Genomic DNA, 24761 nt, shown 5'->3' with positions numbered 1-24761 from the left:
CACGAACACCAACTGGCTACAAAAAGGCACGACCAATACTCACTCATCTCAATCCACATGGACAAGGAGAACCACCAATTTGACTGGGACAACACCAAAATCCTGGGACAAGCTAGGCAGAGACAGGCACGAGAATTCCTAGAAGCCTGGCACTCCATGAAGCAGGCTATTAATAAACACGTTGAACTCGACCCCATATACATTCTACTACGAAGGAAAACCGGAAGTGAGGCAATCCATCTCAACGGACCCCAGAGTTTAAAAAGCAAGCGGGTAAACACACCGACACTTCATCGGAGGCTGCACTGAGGATTTTACCAAGCATGGTAACAAAATGTCTGCGAAACAATAAACCAGCTCGGCGAGCCAACCAACCTCAGCACTAAACCCTCATTATGATGGATGTTGACATTCTCATCCCAATTTCATGAAACCTCTTTAGTATTTTATCATTTATATATTGTATTGGGAACAATAATAGCACTCAAAATGAAAAATAAGTTATTGATCATTCACCACAGAATAGTTGGAGTTCTTGGTCAATGCTCCAGATGTTAAGTATTGGAACGACCATTTGAAGGAAGTTGGTCATGAAAATTAATACTGCACTTTGGTGAATCTCTCATTGACGAATGGCCAAGCTGTTCTTTATGTTCTTTTCTTTGTCCCCAAACAACCAAGTCTTGCGAAGGGACTTTAAAAAGGGAGATGTCTTAGGGCAGCCAAAAACTCCACACTGCCTTCTGTTGTTCAAGGTTCTATGTTGGGATCCCAGTCCATCATGTGTTGGAATTGTGAATGCCAGTTAATTAAGCTTACTTAATAAACAAAGGTCACTTTCCTTGTTATAAGTTTGTCAATAGCTCAAGACAACTACTTGAATATTGAATGGGAAACACTTACCTTGATTTTTGCAATGCACGATTGACATACCTCTTACTTGGAAAAAATATTTATCGTGGAAACCAATCACAAACTTCTCAATGATCTGGTGAAAATGATTAATTAGTGCACCATCAGATTATTGAACTTACTCATTAAAACACAAGGCAGGTCCAGGCAGTGGGCCGTGAAGGGGGTCATTTATGCTGAATGCCTGCCCCTCTTCTGCGGCTTGTGTTCGAGCCCGGGTGTTCCTGGCGAAGGAGCACATGGTGTCCACCAATACTCTCGATGTCTTTCGAGAGGCACTGCAGGTAGTGGAGTGTTTTATTTCCCCCTCCAACTCTGTTTTCATCTGATCCCTACTCTCCCCTTCACTTTTTCTTTCACATAGGCATTGCTTGTTATGAGCTTTGCTTGTTACTGGTTTACTGGCCAAAAGGGTGTTTTTCCTGGTGGTGGTAATGTTGAACAAAATTATCTTGCACATTGTGTTTTTACTGACTCCTGCACTTACACACACACACAACAGGGTGCTGTGGGGTAAAATAAGCACTAAGAAAAATATTAAAATACAAGGCTATGACTGTGATGTATGTTACAATTTGGCTACTTTCACTGTCACATCTAATGCTTTAAATCAGTTACTCAATTTTTTTTAAAACCATGGCTATTTCCTTAGAACTGCAACGAGATCTCATGGATGCTAAAAAAAGACAGATCACATAAAATAAATCTTACAAGTTTCGGGTTATACAAATTCTGACAACTTCTGAGAGCATTCTGGGAGAAGTCAGCTCAGTCACCATGACTGAACAGTGGAAGATTCCTCCTCAGTGATAAATGGGAGGAAGACCATCCAACAGAGGGTGGCAGAGAGATGTCACTAAGGAGCATTCTGGATACAAAATGTCACAGTGGATGACTTTAACTTTCCCAATATTAACTGGTACTTCCTTAGAGCAAAAGGCTTAGGCAGAGCAGATTTTGTTAGGTGCATCCAAGAGGGCTTCTTGAAACATTACGTGGATAGTCCAATTAGAAAAGAGACCATGCTGGACCTTGTATTGACTAATGAGCCTGGCCAGGCGACTGACCTTTCAGTGGGAGAGTATTTTGGAAACAGTGATCACAACTCCTTAAATTTTAAGGTAGCTATGCATAGGATAAGTCAGGACCCTTGCAGGAAGGTACTAAATTGGGGGATGGAAATTACAACAGTATTAGGCAGGAGCTAGGAAGAGTTAATTGGGAGCAGCTGTCATTGGATAAGTCCACATTTGACATGTGGGAGTTGTTTAAAGACTTACTGACCAGAGTTCAGGACCGGCATGTTCCAGTAACGACAAAGGACAAGGATGGCAAGGTAAGGGACCTTTGGATAATGAGGGCAGTTGTGAATTTAGTCAAAAGGAAAAAATAAGTATATGTAAGGTTTAGGAAGCTAAAATTGGATAGGGCCCATGAAGAATATAAAGAAAGAAGGAAAGAACTCAAGCTGGAAATTAGGAGAGCAAGGAGGGGCATGAAATTACCTTGGCAAGTAGAGTTAAAGAGAATCTCAAGGTATTCTATAGATACATTAAGAAAAAGAGGATAACTAAGGAGAGTGTAGGACCACTCAAGTATAAAGGAAGAAATTTGTGCTTGGAGGCAGAAGATGTGGGTGAGACCCTAAATGAGTACTTTGCATTGGTATTCACCCAGGATAAGGACATGGAGGATAGTGAGATTTGTGTGCAGCATACTAATATACTAGGGCATTTTGAGATCAAGAAAGAAGTGGTGTTGGGACTCTTGAAGAACATTCAGGTGGATAAGTCTCCAGGGCCCGATGGTTGGTGTGAGCGGGAAGAGAGAATTTTAGTAAGGCTTTCGACAGGTTTGGTAGGCTCATCCAGAAGATTAAGATGCTTGGAATTCACGGTGACTTGGTCACATGGATTCAGAATTGGCTTGCCCAGAGGGGGCAAAAAATAGTGGTGGAAGGGTGTTTTTCTAGCTGGAGGTCCGTGACTAGTGGTGGTCCACAGGGATCCATACTGGGACCTCTTCTATTTGCGATATAAATAAATGGCTTGGATGAAAACATAGATGGGTGGGTTAGTAAGTTTGCAGATAACAAAAGATCAGTGGAGTTGTGGATAGTGTAGAAGATTGTCAAAGGATACAGCGTGATATAGATCAGTTGCAGATATGGGCTAAGAAGTGTAAGATGGAGTTTAATCCAGGCAAGTGTGAGGTTCTGTATTTTGGGAAATCAAATGTTAAGGAAAAGTATATAGTTAATAGTAGGACCCTGAACAGCATTGATGTAAGGAGGGATCTTGAAGTTCAAGTCCATAGCTCCCTGAAAGTGGCCATGCAAATGGACAGGGCAGTAAAGAAGGTGTATGTCATGCTTGCCTTTATTGGTCAGGGTGCTGAGTATACGAGTCTGGATGTCATGTTGCAGCTTTCTAAAACTTTGTGGGTTAGGATGCACTTAGAGTATCGCGTTCAATTCTGGTCACCATGTTACAGGAAGAATGTGGAGGCGTTGGAGAGGGTTCAGAAGAGGTTTACCAGGATGCTGCCTGGATTAGAGGGTATGAGCTATAAGGAGAGGTGAGGAAAACTAGGGTTGTTTTCTCTGGAGCAGCAAAGGCTAAGGGGAGACTTGGTAGAAGTCTATAAAATTAGGAGATGCATAGATAGGGTTGACAGCCAGAATCTTTTTCCCGGAGTTGAAATGTCTAAAACTAGGGAGCATGAATTTAAAGTGAGAGGGGTAAAGTTCAAAAGAGATGTGACGGGCAGGTTTTTTACACAGAGAGTGGTAGGAGTCTGGAATGTGCTGCTGGGATGGTTCTGGTGGCATAGGGGCATTTAAGGATCTTTTAGATAAGCACATAAATATGCAAGGAATGGAGGGTTATGGACTAACAGCAGGCAGAAGGGATTAATTCAATTGATTAAGTCATAGAGATGTACACTCGGAAACAGACCCTTCAATCTAACTTGTACAAGCTGACCATATATCCTAAATTAATCAAGTCCCATCTACCAGCATTTGGCCCATATCCTTCCAAACCCTTGCTATTCATGTACCCATCCAGATGCCTTTTCAATGTAGCAACTGTACCAGCCTCCACCACTTCCTCTGGAAGCTCATTCCACACGCACACCACCCTCTGTGTGAAACACTTGCTCCTTAGGACCCTTTAAAATCTTTCCCCTCTCACCTTAAACCTATGTCCTCTAGTTTTGTACTCACCTACTTTGGGGGAAAGACCTTGACTATTCACCCTATCCTTGCCCTTCATGACTTTATAAACTTCTCTAAGGTCACCCCTCAGCCTCTGACATGCCAGGGAAAATAGCCCCAGCCTATTCAGCCTCTCCCTATAACTCAAACGCTCCAACCCTGGCAACATCCTTGTAAATCTCTTCTGAACCCATTCAAGTTTCACAACATCCTTCCTATAGCAAGGAGACCAGAATTGAACGCAGTATTTCAACAGTGGCCTAACCAACGTCCTGTACAGCTGCAATGTGACCTCCCAGCTCCTATATTCAATGCACTGACCAATAAAGGCAATAAAGTGCTTCCTTCACTACTCTGTCTACCTGTGACTCCACTTTCAAGGAACAATGAACCTGCACTCTAAGGTCTCTTTGTTGAGCAACACTCCCCAGAACCTTACAATTAAGTGCATAAGTCCGGCTCTGATTTGCCTCATCAAAATGCAACACTTCACATTTATCTAACTTAAACTCCATCTGCCACTCTTTGGCACATCTGATCAAGGCTCCGTTGTACTCTGAGGTAACATTCTTCGCCGTCCACTATACCTCCAGTTTTGGTGTCATGTGCAAACTTAGTAACCATACTTCCTACATTCACATCCAAATCATTTATATTTGGCCTCATGTTTGGCAAAACATCATGGACCAAAGGGCCAATTCCTACTCTGTACTGTTCTTTGTTCTAATTTCAACAGGGATTGTCTAACAGTCTCCTACTGCAACAGTCCAAGATGGAGGATGACAGAAAACTGAGGCTGTAAGAGCTGATCTTTCTTGAGGTTTTTTTTTCAATGTTGGAGCTGATTTCCTTAAATTCTGGGAGAATTAGTTACTATTTTGTGAACTGTTGAATTGTTTTGTGGAAAAAAAAATCAAAACAAAGGCACTTTTAAAACTGGAGGATACAAGGGCAGGTACCATGTGGGAGGTGATAAAAGGAGGAGTGAACCTGTACAGCTGACTGCCTGTGCTGTTTAGTTTCAAGTATCTCTGGACAGTGGAGTTGGGTCTAAGAAAAATAAACAAACAGTGAAACTCACAGTTGACCTTGGAGGGAGCTCTGGAGAGCTGCTCACAGAAAGGGAATATTTTTTTAAAAACTAACCTTACTTTTATTTTATAAATCTACAATAGTTTTGTTTATACGTTTTATTGAGATCTGTCTCTTCATTAAACTTTTTTAAAATAATAAACATAGGTACCAAGCTATCCTAGAGCAGTGTTTTTAAGAGCACTCAGACTATGCTATTTTATGGGTCTGTACATCGCTAAGGTTCAAAGATGGCCTGAAATAGAATGATGTGCTCTTTCTGTTGGATGTGTGAGATTAGGGAGAGTTTCAATGTTACCGATGATTATGTCTACAGGAAGTATGTTTGGTTGCGAATCCTATTGGATCGCATGGATCGATTGGAACAGCAGTTTGAGGTAATGAGGAATTTATAGGAGCCAAGGGGTGTGATGGATGGCAGTTTCAGGAAGGTAGAAAAAGTGCAGATACAATCAGGTAGATGGCTATTCCCATCTCAAACAAGTATGCTGTTTTGTAAAATGTTAGAGGTAATGGACTCTCAGTGGAAATAAGCACCAACAACCAGGTTTCTGTACCGAGCCTGACTCTACTATAACGAGGAGTACGTCAGGTTCCAAGCGATCGATTATGATAGGGGACTCTCTAGTCAGGGGCACATACAGATGTTTCTGTGGCCAACTACAAAACATCAGAATGGTCAGTCATCTCCTGGGTGCCAGTGTCAAGGATGTCTTGGACAAGGGGCAAAATATTCTCAAAGGGGAGAAGGACCAGCAGGAGGTCATTGTACACATTGGAACCAATGACTTAGGAAAAGAACAGAACGAGGTTCTGAGGAGAGAATATAGGAAATTGGAAAGGAGGTTAAAAGTAGGTTTTCAAGGTTAGTGACATCTGGATTACTCCCAGTGCCAACTCCTGGTGAGGGTACAAATAGGAGGATAGAGCAAATGAATGCATGGCTGAGGAGTTGGTGCAGGGGAGAAAGATTCCCATTTTTGGATCCTTGGAATCTCTTCAGGAGTAGAAGTGACCTATCCAGGAAGGAAGGGTTGCACCTGAATTGGAAGGGGGCTATTATACTAGTGGGGGAATTTACTAGAGCTGTTTGGGTGGGTTTAAATTAGTAAGGGAGGGGTGGTGGGATCCAGAGAAATAGTGAAGAAAGACATCAATCTGAGACTGGTGCAGTTGGGAAAAGAAGCAAGTCAAACAGCCATGGCAGGCAGAAGCAAAGTTGAGAATGAGGTAGGACGAATCAACTAAACTGCATGTATTTCAATGCAAGAGGCCTGAAAGGTAAGGCAGATAAACTCAGGTCCTGATTGGGAACATGGGACTGGGATACCATAGCTATTACAGAGACCTGGCTCAGGGATGGACAAGACTGGTAGCTCAATGTTCCAGGGTATAGATGCTATAGGAAGGATAGGAAGGGGGGCAAGAGAGGAGGGAAAGTGGTGTTTCTGATTTGGGATAACAGTGCGGTTATACTAAAGGAGGATATTCCAGAGAGTACGCCCTGGGAAGTCATTTGGGTGGAACTGAGAAATAAAAAAGGGATGATCACCTTATTGGGATTGTGCTTTAGATCACCCAATAGTCAGTAAGAAATTGAGAAACAAATTTGTAAGGAGATCTCAGTTATCTGTAAGAATAATAGGGTGGTTCTGGTAGGGTATTTAACTTTTCAACCATAGGCTGGCACTGCCATAGTGTTAAGGGCTTGGATGGACAGGAATTTGTTAAGTGTGTACAAGAACATTTTCTGATTCAGTGTGTGGATATGCCAACTAGAGAAGGAGCAAAACTTGACTTTGTCTGGGGAAATAAGGCAGGGGAAGTGACTGAAGTATCAGTGGGGGAGCACGTTTGGGCAAGTAATCATAATTCTATTAGTTTTAAAATAGTGATGTAAAAGGATAGACCAGATCTAAAAGTTAAAATTCTTAATTGGAGGAAGGCCAACTTTGATGGCATTTGGCAGGAACTTTCAATAGTTTATTGGGGGTGGATATTTGCAGGTAAAGGAATGGATGAAAAATTGGAAACCTTCAAAAGTGAGATAATGAGAGTCAGAGACAGTATGTTAAGGTGAAGGATAAGGCTGGTGGGTGTAGGGAATGCTGGATGACGAGAGAAATTGAGGTTCTGGTCGAGAAATAGGAAACATATGTCAGGTATAGACAGCAAGGATCACGTGAATCCCTGGAAGAGTATAATGGCAGTAGGAGTACATTCAAGAGGGTAATCAGGAGGGCAAAAAGGGGACATGGGATAGCTTTGGCAAATAGGGTTAAGGAGAATCCAAAGGGATTCACCAAATACATTAAGGACAAAACATTATCTACGCAGAGAATAGGGCTACTTAAAGATCAGCAGGGCCAACTATGTGTGGAACCACAGGAGATGGGTGAGATACTAAATGAGTATTTTGCATCAGTGTTTATTGTGGAGAAGGATATAGAAGCTACAAACCTTGGAGAAATAAATAGCTATATCTTGAAAAGTGTCCTTATGATAGAGGACGAGGTGCTGGATAAATCCCCGGGACCTGATCAGGTGTACCCCAGAACTTTGTGGGAAGCTAGGGAAGTGATTGCTGGGCACCTTGCTGAGATATTTGTATCATCAACAGTCACAGGTGACGTGCCATAGACTGGAGGTTGGCTAACGTGGTGCCACTATTTAAGAAAGGTGGTAAAGAAAAGCCAGTGAACTATAGACTGGTGAGCCTGACTTTAGTGGCGGGCAAGTTTTTGGAGGGGATTCTTGAGGGACAGGCTTTGCTTGTATTTGGAAAGTCAAGGACAGATTAGGGAGAGTGAACAAGACTTTGTGTGTGGGAAATCATATCTGACTAACTTGATTGAGTTTTTTGACAAAGTAACGAAGAGGATTGATGAGGGCAGAGTGGTGGACTTGACCTATATGGACTTCACTAAGGCTTTTGGCATGGTAGACTGGTTAATAAAGTTAGATCACATGGAATACAGGGAGAACTATCCATTTGGATACATAACTGGCTCGAAGATAGGAGACAGAGGGTAGTGGTAGAGGATTGTTTTTCGGACTGGAGGACTGTGACCACTGGTGTGCTGCAAGGATCAGTGCTGGATCCACTGCTTTTTTTTTAAATCAATTTATAAATGATTTGGATGTGAATATAGAAGGTATGGTTAGTAAGTTTACAGATGATACCAAAACAGGTAGTGTAATGGACAGCCAAAATAGTTGTCTCAGAGTACAATGGAACCTTGATCAGATGGGCCAACGGCCCGAGGAGTGGCAGATGGAGTTTAATTTAGTTGAATGTGAGGTGCAGCATTTTGGAAAGGCAAATCAGGGCAGGACATATAGATTTAATGGTAAGGTCCTAGGGAGTGTTGCTGAACAAAGAGACCTCAGAGTGCAGGTTCATAGTTCCTTGAAAGTGAAGTCACAGGTAGACAGGATAGTGAAAAAAGCGTTTGATACGTTTGCCTTTATTGGTCAGTGCATTGAGTACAGGAGTTGGGAAGTCATGTTGCAGCTGTACAGGACATTGGTTAGGCCACTTTTGGAATATTGCATTCAATTCTGGTCTCACAACTATAGGAAAGATGTTGTGAAACTTGAAAAGGTTCAGAAAAGATTTACAAGGATGTTGCCAGGATTGGAGGGTTTGAGCTATAGGGAGAGACTGAATAGTCTGGGGCTATTTTCCCTGGAGCATCAGAGGCTGACGGGTGACCTTACAGAAGTTTATAAAATCATGATGGGCATGGATAGGGTGAATAGCAAAGCACTTTTCCCCAAGGTAGGGGACTCCAAAACTAGGGGGCATAGGTTTAAGGTGAGAGGGGAAAGATTTAAGAAGGACCTGAGGGGCAAGTGTTTCACACAGAGGGTGGTGCATATATGAAACGAGCTGCCAGAGAAGGGGTGGAGGCTGGTACAGTTACTACATTAAAAAGGCATCTGGATGGATGCAAGAAAAGGAAGGGTTTAGAAGAATATGGGCCAAATGCTAGCAAATGGGAATAGATTAATTTAGGATATCTGGTCAGCATGGATGAGATGGACCAAAGGGTCTGTTTTCATGTTCTACATCTCTATTACTCTACGAATAATTATGGAAGACTGCGATTAGCTTGTCATCAGGACTCTTCCAAGACATTCCGGAGGTTCCAAGACCATTTTGGCTTTACAATGATTGGCTTGGAATATCCCAAGAAATTTATTGTTAAAGACAAGCAAGTACTTATTCCAGAATCCTTTAGACCTGACATCATTCAGCAATTGCATCAAGAGGGTATGATGATAAATAGAACAAGTGACTGGTGAGAGAAACACTATACTAGCTAAGGATGAATCAAAACATGGAAATAGCCATGAGTAAATAGAAGGCTTGCTGAGCTGACATACCCAGTCACCAGAAATAGCTATTATTGACTCTTGAAATACATGCACTTCCATTGACCAGAATTGCAACTGATCTTATCAGCATCTATTCAGGTACTTTCTTTCTTGTTGCTTCCTTTACTCAAAAAAAGATCAAGCTTGGAATGTGCTGTCTAAAGAACCTCAGTGAATTCCGGCAGTGCATTTTGTAGATACACATCACTGACAGTGTGCATTTGTGATGGAGGAAGTGAGCCTTGAAGATCTTACATAGGGTGCCTGCATTGGCAGCCTGCATTGTCCTGGATGATGTCAAGTTTTTTTTTGTGTACTGTTAGAGCTACAGTAATCCAGGAAAGTGGAGAGTATTCCATCACATACCTGATGTCTTCCTTGTAGATGGTGGACAGGCTTTGAAGTCAGGAAGTGAGTTATTTACTGCAGAATTCTCAGGGTCAAACCTGCTCTTGAAGCCACAGAATTTATATGCCTTTTCCAGCTCAACTCATGGCTAGTGGTAACTTCCAGATTCTGATCATGGGGATTCAGCGATGACAATGGCATGAAGGTCAGGAGCTGATGTTTCTTTTTCCAGTTGCAGATGATTTTTACCTTACACTTGTGTGGTGCAATTATTACTTGCCACTTATGACCCCAAGTCTAAAATTTATCTAGGCCTTCTTGCACTTGTACAGAGACTACTCCAAATTATGAAGAGTCACAAATAATGCCAAAAATTGCACAATCAGCATTAAATAACTCCACCCCTGAAATATCACAGAATCACTGAAGCATTATGATACGTAAAGAGGCAATCAAACAACATTTTATAATGGTGGAAAGGTCACTGATGAAGTGGTTGAGAATTTTTTAGCCTAGGACACTACTCCACAATCTCAAAGCGTTATCTCATACTGCTGAGATGATTGAGCTCCAACAATCACAACCATCCATTGCGCTAGGTATTACTCAAATCAGCAGAGAGTTTTCCATTTCTGAAGAAGCGTCTAGGCCCGAAACGTCAGCCTTCCTGCTCCTCTGATGCTGCATGGCCTGCTGTGTTTATCCAACTCTACAACTCGTTATCTCAGATTCTCCAGCATCTGCAGTTCCTACTATCTCTGAGAGTTTTCCTTAATTTTATTTGACTCTAGTTTTGCTAGTGCTCATTGATGCTGCACTTGATCAAATGCAATCTTGATGTCAAGGGCAGTCAGTCTCACCTCACCTCTGGAATTCAGCTCTTTTGTCCATGAATCTGAGCGAAGGCTGTGAGGTCAGTAGCTGAGTGGCCCAGGTGGTATAAACATCTAGAAATATTTATACAAGGACACCTCCTTTTAAAGTTTTTACCTTTATATAAAAGGTAGATCAAGAGTTCAAGTTAAACCAATGCTGACACCAAGAGAGTACAGGTTGAAACATTTTATTGCCAGGCTGTGAATAATTCAGGGAGGGATTCACATATTGTCCATCCCTAATTGCTCCATACAGATGGCAATTGTGATTTTCTTTACAACTGAGTCACCAGATGAGAGGCTTTTAATAGACTGCACCTGTGACTTTGTGTTCACACCCAAGCCAGATCAGGCAGGAAAGGCATATTATCAAGGCTACTGACTTATTGTAAATAGATAAACTAAATTGTGTTTTTGTTATGGGAATCTCAGCACTGTTATGATCTGCATTTCTTTATTTATGTGCATATATTTAAGTAAATTAGAATCCTTGATCACTATTGAATGAAATAGTTACATAGTAAATCTTACATATCTTACATTTTTAAATATCAATTTGTAGGAGATTGGAACAAAGGGAAATTTCAAGAACAGTTTCCCTAGCAACAATTTGAGGGAAATTTGTAGTGGATGAAATTGATCCACAGCAATAGTACAAAATGTTTTCACAATGAATCAGCAACTGGACTTTCTTTTCCATTGACACCTAAAGTCTGGCTGTATGGTGGCGTTATGAATGCACCACATTCACACCCTGCACCACAACCTGAGTATTGGCCTGCAATGATGACTGAAAGGAAATAACATGTGTGGTTAAAAAATGAGAAAAAATGTATACATAAAAATATCACCAACATAATGAAAACAGTGATTCACAAGTTAGAGAGTGACATTTCCTATGAAGAGGGCAGCCATCGTCCAGCTGCACAAGTTGGGAGCAGAAAGAGAAGGAGAACAATAGTGGTAGGAGATTCAATAGTGAAGTGTACAGACAAGCATTTCTGTGGCTGAAGAGGTAACTCCAAGTTTGTGTGTTGCCTCCTGGGACCATAGTCAAGGATGACACTGAACGACAACAGGGCATTCTGAAGGGAGAAACAGTCAGAGATCGTGGCTCACACTGGAACCAATGATGTAGGCAGAAAGAGGAATGAGGTCCTGTAACAAGAATTTAGGGAGTTAGATGGCAGATTAAAAAACGGGACATCAAAGACTGTAATCTCTAGATTACTCTCAGTGCTACATGTTAGAGAGTGTAGGTAGGCAGAACAGATAAATGCATGACTGACAAGTTGGAGCAAGAGAAAGGGCTTTAGATTCCTGAATCATTGGGTTTGTTTCTGGGGAAGGTGGGAGCTGTATAAGTCTGACAGGTTTCAACTGAACTTGAACAGGACCAACATCCTTACAGGGACAAAATTAGTTCTGAGGAAGGGTCACCGGACCTGAAATGTTAACTCTATTTTTTCCTTCACAGATGCTGCCAGACCTGCTGAACTTTTCCAGCAACTTCTGTTTTTGTTCCTGATTTACAGCGTCCACAGTTCTTTCGGTTTTATCCTTACGGGGATGGTTGCTCATGCAGTTGCTGGGGTTGTAACTAATTTGGCAGATTATTTTTGTTTACTCATTCATGGGAATGTGGATGCAGACACCAATTATGTTCCTGTTGCTGAGGGTGAATCTGATGCTGAGGAGGAGGAACAAAGCTCTGAAGCAGACATTGCCAACATCTGGAGAAGCATGGTTTGAGTTTTGTGTACATTGTACTCTTTTGCTTAAGTACCCAGATGTAGACAGCCCAGGACATGGGCATCACTGCGTAATTACCAGAAAGTAGACAAAAGTCAACCACCTTGCATGGGTCTGGAGTCATATGTAGGCTAGATGAGGTAAGGATGATAAAATAGGGCACTAATGAACCGGATGGGTTTTTACAACAATTGATGTGCTACCATTAGGACAGCTCTTTGCTGCTTTCAATTCAAATTTCACCATCTGCCATGGTGGGGTTTGACATTATGTCCCCAGAACATTGGTCTGGGGTTCTGAATTGCTGGTCCAGTAACATTACCACTACACCACCACCTCCCCTTTTGGGGAATGGAATGTAGAGTGGAGGTACAGTAGGGGGTGATGCACATACAAGTATAGAAGAAGAAGAACCAAAGCAGTATAGAAGGCAGTGCAAATAGAGTCAAGTTAAGGCAAAAGGGAGCATGACAAAGCTAGATGGCATTTATATTATTGCAAGGAGTCTTGCAAGTAAGGCAATGATGTGGCATTGAGAAAGTATTTCAATCATGTGACCATATTCAGTAAGATTTAAGGTAATTTTGGATAAGATGGACCATAAATAAAGGTTCTAAATTGGAGAAAGGCAGAATCTGGCTAAAGTGAACTGGATGCAGCTACTTACAGGAAAATCCATATTGGACTTGACAGAGACATCAAAAGGATAACAGTGGAAGCCAACATGTTCCTGTAAAGGCAGAGGATGGGACCAATAATTGCAGAGAACTCAGGATGCCAAAGGATTTACAGGATTGGATAAGTAAAAAAAACAGAAGTTAATGTTAGATGCAGGCTGAAAACAGTGGATGCCCTACAGGAGTTTTGAAAGTTAAGGAGGTTGCTTACTAAATAAATTTGGATAGCAAAGAAGGGACATTAAAGTCACTGGCAGGTAGCATTAAGTAAAATCTAAAAGGATTTTGTAAGTAAATTAGAGGAAAAAGAATAATCAATGAACGAGTAGGGCTTATTCGGGACCAAAGTGTCAAACTGTGTGGATCCAAAAGACATAGCTGAAGTTTTTGAATGAATACTTTGCATCTGTATTTACAATAGGATAGGATGATATAAGCCTTGAAATCAGGCAATGGAACTATTATGTATTGAACAAATTAGCATTGAGAGGGAGAAGACATTAGTGATTTTAGCTGACTTGAAAGTGGAAAATCCCACAGTCCAGTTGAGATGTATCCCAGACTGCTGAGAGAGGCAGGAGAGGAGAATGAACGAGCTCTGATATTATTTTCGAATCCTGCCTGGCCACAGGAAGAATGCCAGAGAATGGGAGGACAGGTAATGCGGTACCTTTATTCAAGAAGGATGGTGGGGATAAACCAGTAGACTATAGGCCAGAGAGTCTAACATCTGTGGTAGGGAATTGTTGGAAGAGTTCTTTTTGTGACTGGATGCCTATGTCCAGTGGCGTACAGAATTCAGTACTGGGATACCTGCTGTTTGTAGTGTACCTTCACAATTGAGACATGTAGGAGGTAGCTGCCTACTGCTAACAGTAAGTTCGAAGATGACATGAAAATTTCTTCTGTGGTAAATAGCAAGGAGGAAAGCCATAGTCAATGGGATGATATAATTTGGTTGAACAGCAGCAAATAGAACTCAACCTGAAAAAGTGTGAGGTGATCTAGTTTGAGAGGATTAACAAGGCAAGGGAATATGGAGGGAGGCAATTGTGGACACAAGGATGTACAGATGATCAGAGGGATCTTTGTGTGCATGTCCATAGATCCTTGAAGGCAGCAGAACAAGTAGAAAAGTGGTCAAGGTGGCATACGGGATACTTGCTTTTAATAGTCAAGGCACTGAATACAAGAGCAAGGAGGTTATGATGGAGTTGGATATAACATTAATTAGGCCACAGCTGGAATACTGCATGCAATTCTGTCACAACACTATAGGAAAGATGAGATTGCTCTAGAAAGGGTGCAGAAGAAATTCACCAGGATGTTGTCTAGGCTGGAGAGCTTCAGCTATGAAAAGAGTAGGGGAGATCTGATTGAAGTGTACACAGTACTTAAGGGTATAGACAGGATAAGTAGGAAGAAACTTTTACCTTTTTAGTAGAGAGGTCAATAACCAGGGGGGATGGTTTCAGGAAAGGAGTGGAAAGTTCAGACAGAATTTGAGGAGGGTTATGGGTATCTGAAACTCACTGCCTAAGAGGGTGGTAGAAGCAGAAACTCTCTGGATATTTAAGATGTGTTTAGATGAGCACTTGAAAGAGCATAGCATACAAGGATAAGGGCCTAGTGCTGAAAAATGGGATTAGAATAGATGGATGTTTGATGACCAACATGGACATGATGGGCTGAAGGGCCTCTTTCCATGCTGTTTAATCCTATATGACTCTGAAAGAAAGCAGAGCCTTTATATTCTAACTTCTCTTCATAAATATAAGTAGTCGGGCTAAAGACGAATAGTTCTGGATAAGACAAAAAAAAAACGGAATTCAAAGCAGAAAGCAGTATTGCACTTAGAAGATTAGAATCAAGATCAAAAAGATAAACAAAGGCCTGGAAGAGAAGCTACATAATGAACTTAGTTGAAACACATTTTAAAAACTCTGAAGATCATGAGTGGAATTTAGAAAAAATATCCCTCAATGAATAAGGGCAAGATTAAAATAATCATGATAACATGAAGTTTAATGTAGACTTGCAGCAAATTGGAGCACAGGTTAAAGCTTAACACATAAACCATTTTAGAAATATTTCCTCAGGCAATGATGATGTTATTGGCAAAGACATTCATTCTGGTCACCCAAAGAAAATGGTGACAGGTCACTTTCACTTTCACTTTGAACTGCTATTGTCCTTGTTGCTCCAGTACTTTGACAATGTAGGAATTCCAGGATGCTGGCAATGAAGGAACATCTCTAAATCAGGATAGCCACAGATTTGAATAAAAAATTAGAGGTGATTGTACTTGCATAACATAATAGTAAAATTTGAAAAAGTAAGCTAGTATGGCTTAAACAATGTGGTTTTCTGCAGCAACAGCTTCTGGCTTCCAATATCACAAACAGGTAGCTCTCTGGTAACACGATAGTTGTGCTCTTGTGTGACCTCGCATGATGGAAAATTGCACTATAGAAAATTACGTTATAGGGAAATCGCTCAGAAAATCATTATACCTGTACAGTAGAAAGTTTGCATTATGTAAACAACATCAACTATGCATCAATTGTGTTACAGCCAATTATAGCAGAACTACCTGTAGTTAAAAGTTGGCCTTATTGTGATGCTATGGGCAAATGTGAATTATAACCCTGCCTTATATGGGAAATAGTTACCTTATGACTGTCCTGAATTGACTATTTTGAGCCAGAGGATGAGCTTACTATCATATTAAGGCATTCTAGCTCAGAAGGAGCAGCAGCCTGCAGTTCAAACAAGGGAGGAAATGTCTCTAACTCAAGATGCTCTCTCTCCAACATTATAAACATTTAAATTAAAAAAAACTGCCAGGGCATCCAATTGAGGGAGTCCCCCTGGCATTTGTGGCTCAGCAGGTAGGGAGACATAAATCCTGTTTTGTGGTGATGTCCCTCTGTCTGCCACAAGCAGGCCAACTTCAGCTGCATGGCCTAGCAGCAAAGTAAGGCTGCTGTGCCAAAGCTCATCCGCTCCGTCCATTTCTTTTTCTTCTTTTTCTCTTTTCTTGTTTATCTTCTCCCTTTCTACATTCCTCTCGTCCTCGGATGGCATCGGTGGCGACGAATTGAGTCGGCGCTGACTCGATGCGAAGCCCAGCGCGGATTCAAGTAAAAGCCCATCGCAGACTCATCAGACTCACCGTCTGCTTTTATTTCTTTATTCTTTCTTTGCTTTATTTTAGCTTTAACCTTCCTTACCTTCTGTGGAGAGCACGCGGCGGCTTCAGTGGGCAGCTCCATTGTGGAGATCGGCCCAGCATGGTCTCATGATGGCCATACCATAGGTAAGATGGCGTTGAAGAAACGCAACATGGTTTTGCAGCAGTGGTGCAGTGAGGGTGATGGTCTCATTGTCAGGGTGGAACAGCCCGGATCCAGGCCCATGGCTAAGGACTTAATGAGGACTGCAATGCTAAATTTTTAGCTTGATTTCTTTATTTTCTACTTTATACCTATGATTTTGTACCTAGTTACCTTCGTACGTATGGCACTGGAGAACTGTACTCCTGTATCCCTGTATTTGAGTACATGTAACAATAAAACTTAATTCTAATTCTAATTCCAGTTCCGAACACCTCAGGAGGTTAGGAGGGTTTGAGGTAGACCAGCCAACTGGAAAATCCCAGCTGGTCTCTGACAATAGGCCTTTAATTCCTATCAACCAGCTATTTTGCAGGGGGTATTCCTGCCAAGCTCAACGCCACTTCTGGGAAAATGGCCCAGGGCAGATGGTACAAGCAAACTGGCAAGCTAGCTGGCAGCAGGAATTTTTGTGCTTATTCTCATTTCTGTACTTGCCTCCATATGTGAAAGTTCATTCGTGAAAATTCAACCCTTAACTTTATTAGCTGCTTTTAATAATTCTTTATCTGTGAAAAACATCTCAGGTTCATGTTTCACATCAGATGAATAAAGGACTGAAGGCAAAATGATGCTATTTGTCGAATTAAACAATAAGTGCCAATATCATGCACATATTCATTGTTAAAAATACAAATGAGTAATCAAATTAAAGTACATTAACATTTCCCACGAAGGCTGTTAAAATACTTCAATTAATTACTTCAAAAAATGTGATGAGACACAGTTTGAATTAGAGCAATGGTTTTCTTGGAGTTGAGATCTTCAGTTAGTATCTGATAAGAACCATATTATGAAGGTTAGATTCTTCAAATGATTGCTTCCCCACTGTTAGTCTGGCAATATTGATCTAGCAACAGAGAAAGTAGAAGCAAATCAGTGTTCCACATCCATTTATTCACACTCCATAAGTACATCATAAATGTAGACCACTATTCTCTTCTGCAGATTAGCCCCCTTACCAATACAGAAACTGATTTTTAGAGTTACTTTCAATTAACTAGATTTTCAGATTTTAAAAAAAAATCAATCTACTGTTTAGATGTTATGATCGATCTCTGGAGCAGATAGGACTTGAACCAGGATCTTCTGGCCCAGAGGTAAGGATACTACCACTATGCCACAAGATTATGGAAACTGATTTTTAAAGTTTTTTTCAAAGTCAATCACATTGTTGCGCATCCGGACTCGCATGTAGGTCCACAGATTTCTTCCTGGAAGGAAATTAGTGAACCAAATGGTTTACAATAATGACTTTGTAGTCATCAATAGACTTTTATTTACAGATTATAACTGAATTCAAATTTCACCATCTGCATTAGTAGGATTTGAACCTAGGCCCCAGGAACATTACCTGGGTCTCCGGATCACTAGTTTAGTAATAATACCACTAGGCCTTCGCCTTGCCGAAGACTAATTTTGTTTTTGTAAAACCACCACCAAATCACCCATATTCGAAGAGCAATTCTTCATGTTATAGTGTTAGTTGTACCCTTTAAGTCAAACGATAAATATTATCTGAAGCAGATGGGATTTGAACTGGGGCTTCTTGGTCCAGAGCTAAGCACACTAGCACTGTGACATATGAGCTCTCCAAGAACTGATTTTCTTTATGTTTGGAAATGCTACCATACAATACCACCATTAAATCATTCCATGGTATTTTTCATTCATTAACCACAGCTAGTAAATCACCTGTTTCTAATTGTTTATTGTACAGATCCCATTAATGGCATTGTAATAACACCAAAGGTGAAGGAGAGAGAGAGAGAGAGAGAGCGCTAAATCAAAATGGAGTTGGAAGGTGTGAAAACTAATTTTTTTTGATGTCCAGAACTGCTCTTACACACAACCAAACATATTTTTTTTCTCCCACCACCAAATCACATGGTTTTTTTTAACCTATTAACCATCATCAGTAAATTACCAGTGTTTTCCAACTGATTAATTTACATGCAAAACCTGTTGAGGGCAATGCAGACCATCAAAGGTGAGGAAGAGATATGGAGAGGAGAAGGGGCTACATTAAAATGGTGCTGGAAGGGGTAAAACCAATTTTTTTTTTCTTAAAACTGATTCTTAAAAACGTACTCAAATTAACATCAGCTCCTCATAACCATACCTGGAACATGCACAAATCTGCACTCAATCACCTCCCTAATTGAAATACTAGCACTCACTCCAGTAGAAACTTACTCCATTCCTGCGGTAGGTGATTAAGAGATATTACTCAGAATCTGATCATAAATGCACCATCACTCACAACACTTAGATGGTTTCTGCAATCATTCATCAAGGAATGGCTGGCTCCTGTATTAATTCAGTTCATGATTTTCTGATAGTTGCCAGAGTTCTGCTTTCAGAAGCTGGCCATTCTGCGTTCAGAAACTAGTGTTTTTATCTACTCATCTAGAACTCTGAAAAGCAATTTATCACAGAAAAAAAATTGCTAATTTTGACTTTTTGATTTTGAGGGATGGTCGACAGAGTCCCACTTGGGAAGATACAGATGCAATCATTGAAACTACTGGCAGACGTCACTTATAATTGCCTCTGCTGCCTCTAACTTTATGACATCCAAAAAAATTAACCTTGCATATTTCAAGGATCAGCAACTGACACTTGCTTATCCTGTTCTAGTTGAATCTTATCCTGCTGTCTCTGCACAACTGGGAAGTGGACCTCCTAAATATTATTGTTTCCAATTGAAACAGGCTGATGATTCTAACTTATTCCAAGTCATAGATGCACATTAATATAACCAAATGCATAAATCTGCAAAATGTATAGTAAAGCAAACCTTTTGTCTTTTTTTAATCTAAAAGTACACACACTTGCATTTATGTAGCAGTGAAGCTTGCTATCCAGTCTGGTACTCATTGAAAGTGATTTAACATGACTCTGGAGTACTAATTAAATTTTAAGTGCAGTACAAATGATGTGAAACTATATCAATGGAGCACTAAATATTTTTTTAAATTATCCAGGGAACCCACTTATATCCGCAAACATTATGACAGTTTTCCCATTACCCTCACCAAGGTAGTTAATAAAAATGGTGAAGAACAACAAACCTGATTCCTGTGGGACTAACCTTCCTTTTGATCAGCAAGCTTGTGAATGAAAGGAAATTATGTGCCTAGATAAGAAACCTTAGCAAAGAAAATCAGGTAAGCAGCACCACTGGGGAATGGTACGGCCAATATTTTTTAATACGGACAATTGCACTTTGATTATGTTTACTTAGTTTCTTCTCACAGTAACTAGCCACTAGACTCTCAGTTGAGGAAGATTACAATTAATATTAGGCATTGCATTTAATGTCCACTCCCAGATGCAGATGCAAAAGTGGAGAGAGGGATTGAGCAGGAAGAAGCATTGTGGGTGTCCCAGCTCTTTAATAGAAACGTAGAAAAATAGAAAATACGAGCGGGGGCTAGGCTATTTGGCCAACTGAGCCTGCTTTGTCATTCAATGGCTGATCGTCCAACTCAGTATCCCGTTAAAAACCGAAAACACTGCGAATGCTATAAATCAGGAAAAAAAAAACAAGTTGTTGGAAAAGCTCAGCAGGTCTGGCAGCTTCTGTGAAGAAAAATCAGAGTTGATGTTTTGGGTCCAGTGACCCTTCCTCAGAAACATCAACTCTGATTTTTCTTCACAGATGCTGCCAGACCTGCTAGCTTTTCCAGAAACTTCTGTTTTTTTTTTCGTATCCAGTGTCCGAATTCTCCCCATATCCTTTGATTTCTTTAGTCCCAAGAACTACTAACTACTTCTTGAAAACATTCAATGTTTTGGCTTTAACCGCTTTCTGTGGCAAAGAATACCACATGCTTCCCACTTTCTGGGTGACAGTATTTCTCCATCCTAAATGGCTTACATCATATCTGCAAACTTTGACCCCTGGTTCCAGACTCTTCTGTCATTGGGAACATCCAACAAAGAACCAATTACAATGAGCAGGCTCTATCGCCCACCAAGAGTGCACTGATGCATGATGCCTTTCCAAACTAAAAACCTTTCGCATCAACACAGTCCATATCTCTCTATTCCCTGCCTATTCATTTATCTGTCGAGATTCCTCTTAAACATTGATACTGTAGCCTCCTTAGCACACACTGTGTAAAAAACCTTGCCTCTAACTTCTCTTTTAAATTTACCCCATCTTACCATAAACATATGATCCCTAGTAAGTGACATTTCTACCCTGGGAAAAAGACTCCAACAATCCTTCTATCCATGTTTTTCATAACTTTGTAAACTTCTATCAAGTAGCCCCTCCATGCTTCAACCTTCAAGTGATAACAATCCAAGTTTTTCCAATCTCTCCTCATAACTAATACTCTCCAAACCAGATTACATACTGGTAAACCATTTCAAAGTCTCCATTTTCTTTAGGTAGTGTGGCAACCAGAACAGTACATTATATTCTAAATGTGGTTCCAACTAAAGTTCTATATGACTCGCCAATGTTTATATTCTATGTCCTGACTGAAGAAGACAAGCATGCCATAAACCTTCTTAACCACCTTATCCATTTGTGTTGCCACTTTCAGGGAACAGTGGACTCATATGCCTAGATCCCTCTCTATGTCGATGCTATGAAGGATTCTGCCATTTACTGAATACTTCCCTCCTGCATTAGATCTTCTAAAATGCATCACCTTGGATTTAACTTCATCTGCCATTTCTCCACCCAAGTCTTCTGACTATTTTTGTTCTGCTGCAAACTCTTGCAATCCTCCTCATGATCTGCAGCTCCCCCATCTTTGTGTTGTCTGCAAACTTACTAATCAGGCTACCTACATTCTCCTCCAAATCATTTATATGTATATGGATATATTACAAACAATGGGAGTCCCAGCACAGACCCCTGCGGAATACCACTGGTCACAGATCTCCAGTCAGTAAGTCACCCTTCCACCACTACTCTTGGTCTTCCATGTCTAAGCCAGTTCTGTATGCATTTTACCAGCTCACTGAGGATCTCATGTGACTTCGCTTTTGGTATCAGCCTGCCATGATGGAATTTGTAAAAAGCTTTGCTAAAAAGCCCAAATAGACAATATCTACCACCCTGCCATCATCAATCATCTTTGTCACTTCCTCTAAAAAATCTCAACCAAGTTTGTGAGGCATGACCTGCCCTGTAAAAAGCCATGCTATCACTAATATTTCCATATTCTTCCGAATGTGAGTAAATCCTATCCCTAAGAATCTTCTCCAATACTTTCCTTATCACTGACATAAGGTTCACTAGCCTGTAATTTATGGATTATCTCTATTGCCCTTTTTAAACAAAGGAACAATGTTGGCTATTCTCCAGTCCACTGAGACCTCTTCTGTGAATAAAGAGGCCATAAAGATTTTGTACAAGGCTCCAGCAATTTCCTCACTTGCCTCCCTCATCATTCTTGTCTAGATCCCTTCAGGTCATGGGGACTTGCCTATTTACATGCATTTCAAAACACTCAATCCCTCCTCTTCTATATGAACATGCCCAAGAATATCAACATACTCCTCCCGAGACTCAACATCCCCCATGTCCTTCTCCCTTGTGAATACCAATGCAAAGTATTCATTAAGGACCTCATGGACTATCTCCTGCTGCATGAATTACTTCCCTCCTTTGTCCTTGAGTGGACCTACTCTTTCCTTAGGTACTTTCTTACTCCTTATGTATGTATATGTTAAAAAAAAGCCTTAGAATTTTCCTTAATCCTGGCTGCTAAAGATATTCCATGGCCCTGTTAAGTCTCCTAATTCAAGTTCAAGTTCTTTACTGCTTTATTTGTATTCTTCGAGGGTTCTATCCATGCTCAGTTTTCTAAACCTTACGTGTGCCTCCTTTCTCTTTTTGACTAAGCTCTCAATTTCTCTTGTCATCTGAGGTTCTCAAATTTTGTCATCCTTATCCTTAATTTTCAGAGGAACACGCTGGTCCTGAACTCTAATGAGCTGGCCTTTAAAAGATTCCCACATGCCAGATACGGATTTACCCTCAAACAGTCACCTCCAGTTTACATTCCCCAGTTTCTGCTTAATATTGTGGTAGTTAGCCTTCTGTGTTTACCCACTCTAGTCCTGTTAGAACTGTATTGTTTCTATCAGATTCCCTCATTTTTCTAAACTCCAATGAATACAGTCTTAACTATAATATGTCTCTTCCTACATCAGTCCTGCCTTGGTAATCAGTCTGCTTGGCACTCCCTCAATAGGCAGAACATCCTTCCTCAGATGAGTAGACCAAAACTGCGCACAGTACTTCAAATATGGTCTCACCTAGGCCCTGTATAATTGTAGCAAGATATCCCCACTCCTGTACTCAAATCCTCTTGCTTTAAAGCCATGTACCTGTATACTTGCTTTCAGCAGCTGTTTGCAAGAACACCCAGGTCTTATTGCACCTCTTCCTTTCCCAATCTAGATGTTTTTAATCAACTGGTTCAAAGATGTTATTACACACCTCTGGAGCAGATGGGACTTGAACCTAAGTCTCCCGGCTCAGAGGTATGGACACAACCACTGCGCCACAACAGCCTTTCCTTTCTAAATGTATCACCATTCAGATAATAATCTGCCTTCCTGTTTCTGCTGTCTTCCCATCTTCCTCCAATTAGATCCAGACAGGAAGACTCAAGAATATTCTTCATGTCCAAGATCAATTGAGGCATTTAAGGGACATATTCAGCCTCCATTGGTAGTTAACTAATGGTGTATGAAATGCCCTTGCAGGTAACCTTCAGGTATGTTTGGGGAGTTGCTCCTTGCCAGGTAAGCCATGCCTTTAAGAATGGACGGACCTGGAGTGAGATTGCCCTCTGTCATTCAAATTGACCCCTTCATCTTGAGAGAGGCAGGCAAACTCATATGAAAATTCACCGGTATACACAACCACGAAATTCTTGATATTCTATGATATAACTAATCTTTTAGCAAGGTAAAATGGTTACACTGCATTATCTCACATTATTGTTTTATGTTTCCATCAGCAGTACCTCACATTCCCTTCTAGCATTTACTTGTTTATATATTGCAATAATTAATGCGTGAATATAACAACAAAAGGAGTTTATTTCCCCTAAGGAGAGAATAGAACACAATTCTAACATCTTCAGTGCAGAAAAACATTAAAATTCAAATTATCAAGAGAGTTTAAAGGCTGATGCAATTGTCACTGGAATCAATGCTATTTTCCCGCAGATTTCTCTCAATTAATGAATTTACAGTAAATTTTACCTGTTTTTTTTACCATAAAGTTTGCATTGAAGACTTAACTCAGTGTGCTAAACTATTCAAAATGACATGATTATCTTTAAAAATGTCTCAGGATGTGGAACATTTCATAAAACTCAAGATTGATTTAATAGCTTGTAGAATTAGAGGGTGAACAGCTTCAGATCATCAGGTGGCAAATTACCTTTGCAAGGCCTCCAACCTCCAAGTAGAAGCAGATAACAAACACATTCCATGTGACCCAGAGGACCATCCAGATGGCATACTTTGGGGAAGAGGAAGAAAAGAGAAAAACACTTTGTAAAATGACTGATTTGAAGATGATGTACCTTAAACAAAATAAAGATTTTGATGCATGTAGATATAATCGTCTAAGTTAATCAATATTTCATGTAAAGATCTTGTATATATAACTAGTTGTAAATATAATAATTACTATTGAAGAGAAACTTATCCTATGATGACACAATAAGCTTTCAATACTCTTTTTTAACACTAAGTTATAGATTTAAATAATCTAACAATTTTGTGGACATTCATTATTATGTATTAAAAACATATGTAACTCCAACTAAATTTATTGAAATTTCACACAGATATTTTCCTTATTCTCAGACATAAACTTCACTTTTATAAGTATTCCCTATAAATGTGATTTATTTGTGCAACATCTGGCAATGTACCACAGCCAAGGGTCAAATAAAATCTCTTATTGCTGTGTTAAGCTTACCTGATATATCACAAGCTTTCTTGTGATTTCGTAAACTTCAGATGGAGTAGAGTAAACATGATTAGGTTAAAAGCTACACCACAAATACATTAACAATAAATAAATACGAAATTAGTAACAATCACAATTAGCATATCAATATTA

At 40.3% G+C, this 24761-nt stretch overlaps 1 protein-coding gene across 2 annotated transcripts in view; it reads right to left on the bottom strand.

The window, feature by feature from the left end:
• nkain2 (sodium/potassium transporting ATPase interacting 2) overlaps window positions 1-24761 on the bottom strand; it is a 507020-nt gene that overhangs the window by 249353 nt on the left and 232906 nt on the right. For both annotated transcript variants that reach the window (XM_048597243.1, XM_048597244.1), the window contains exon 3: window positions 24072-24152. In XM_048597243.1, coding sequence (XP_048453200.1) covers window positions 24072-24152 — 81 coding nt within the window. The remainder of the gene's footprint in view (window positions 1-24071; window positions 24153-24761) is intronic.

The sequence above is a fragment of the Rhincodon typus genome, chromosome 5 (assembly GCF_021869965.1).
Source record: "Rhincodon typus isolate 14 chromosome 5, sRhiTyp1.1, whole genome shotgun sequence".
Taxonomy (NCBI): Eukaryota; Metazoa; Chordata; class Chondrichthyes; order Orectolobiformes; family Rhincodontidae; genus Rhincodon; species Rhincodon typus.
This window is presented reverse-complemented; position numbering and strand designations above follow the sequence as displayed.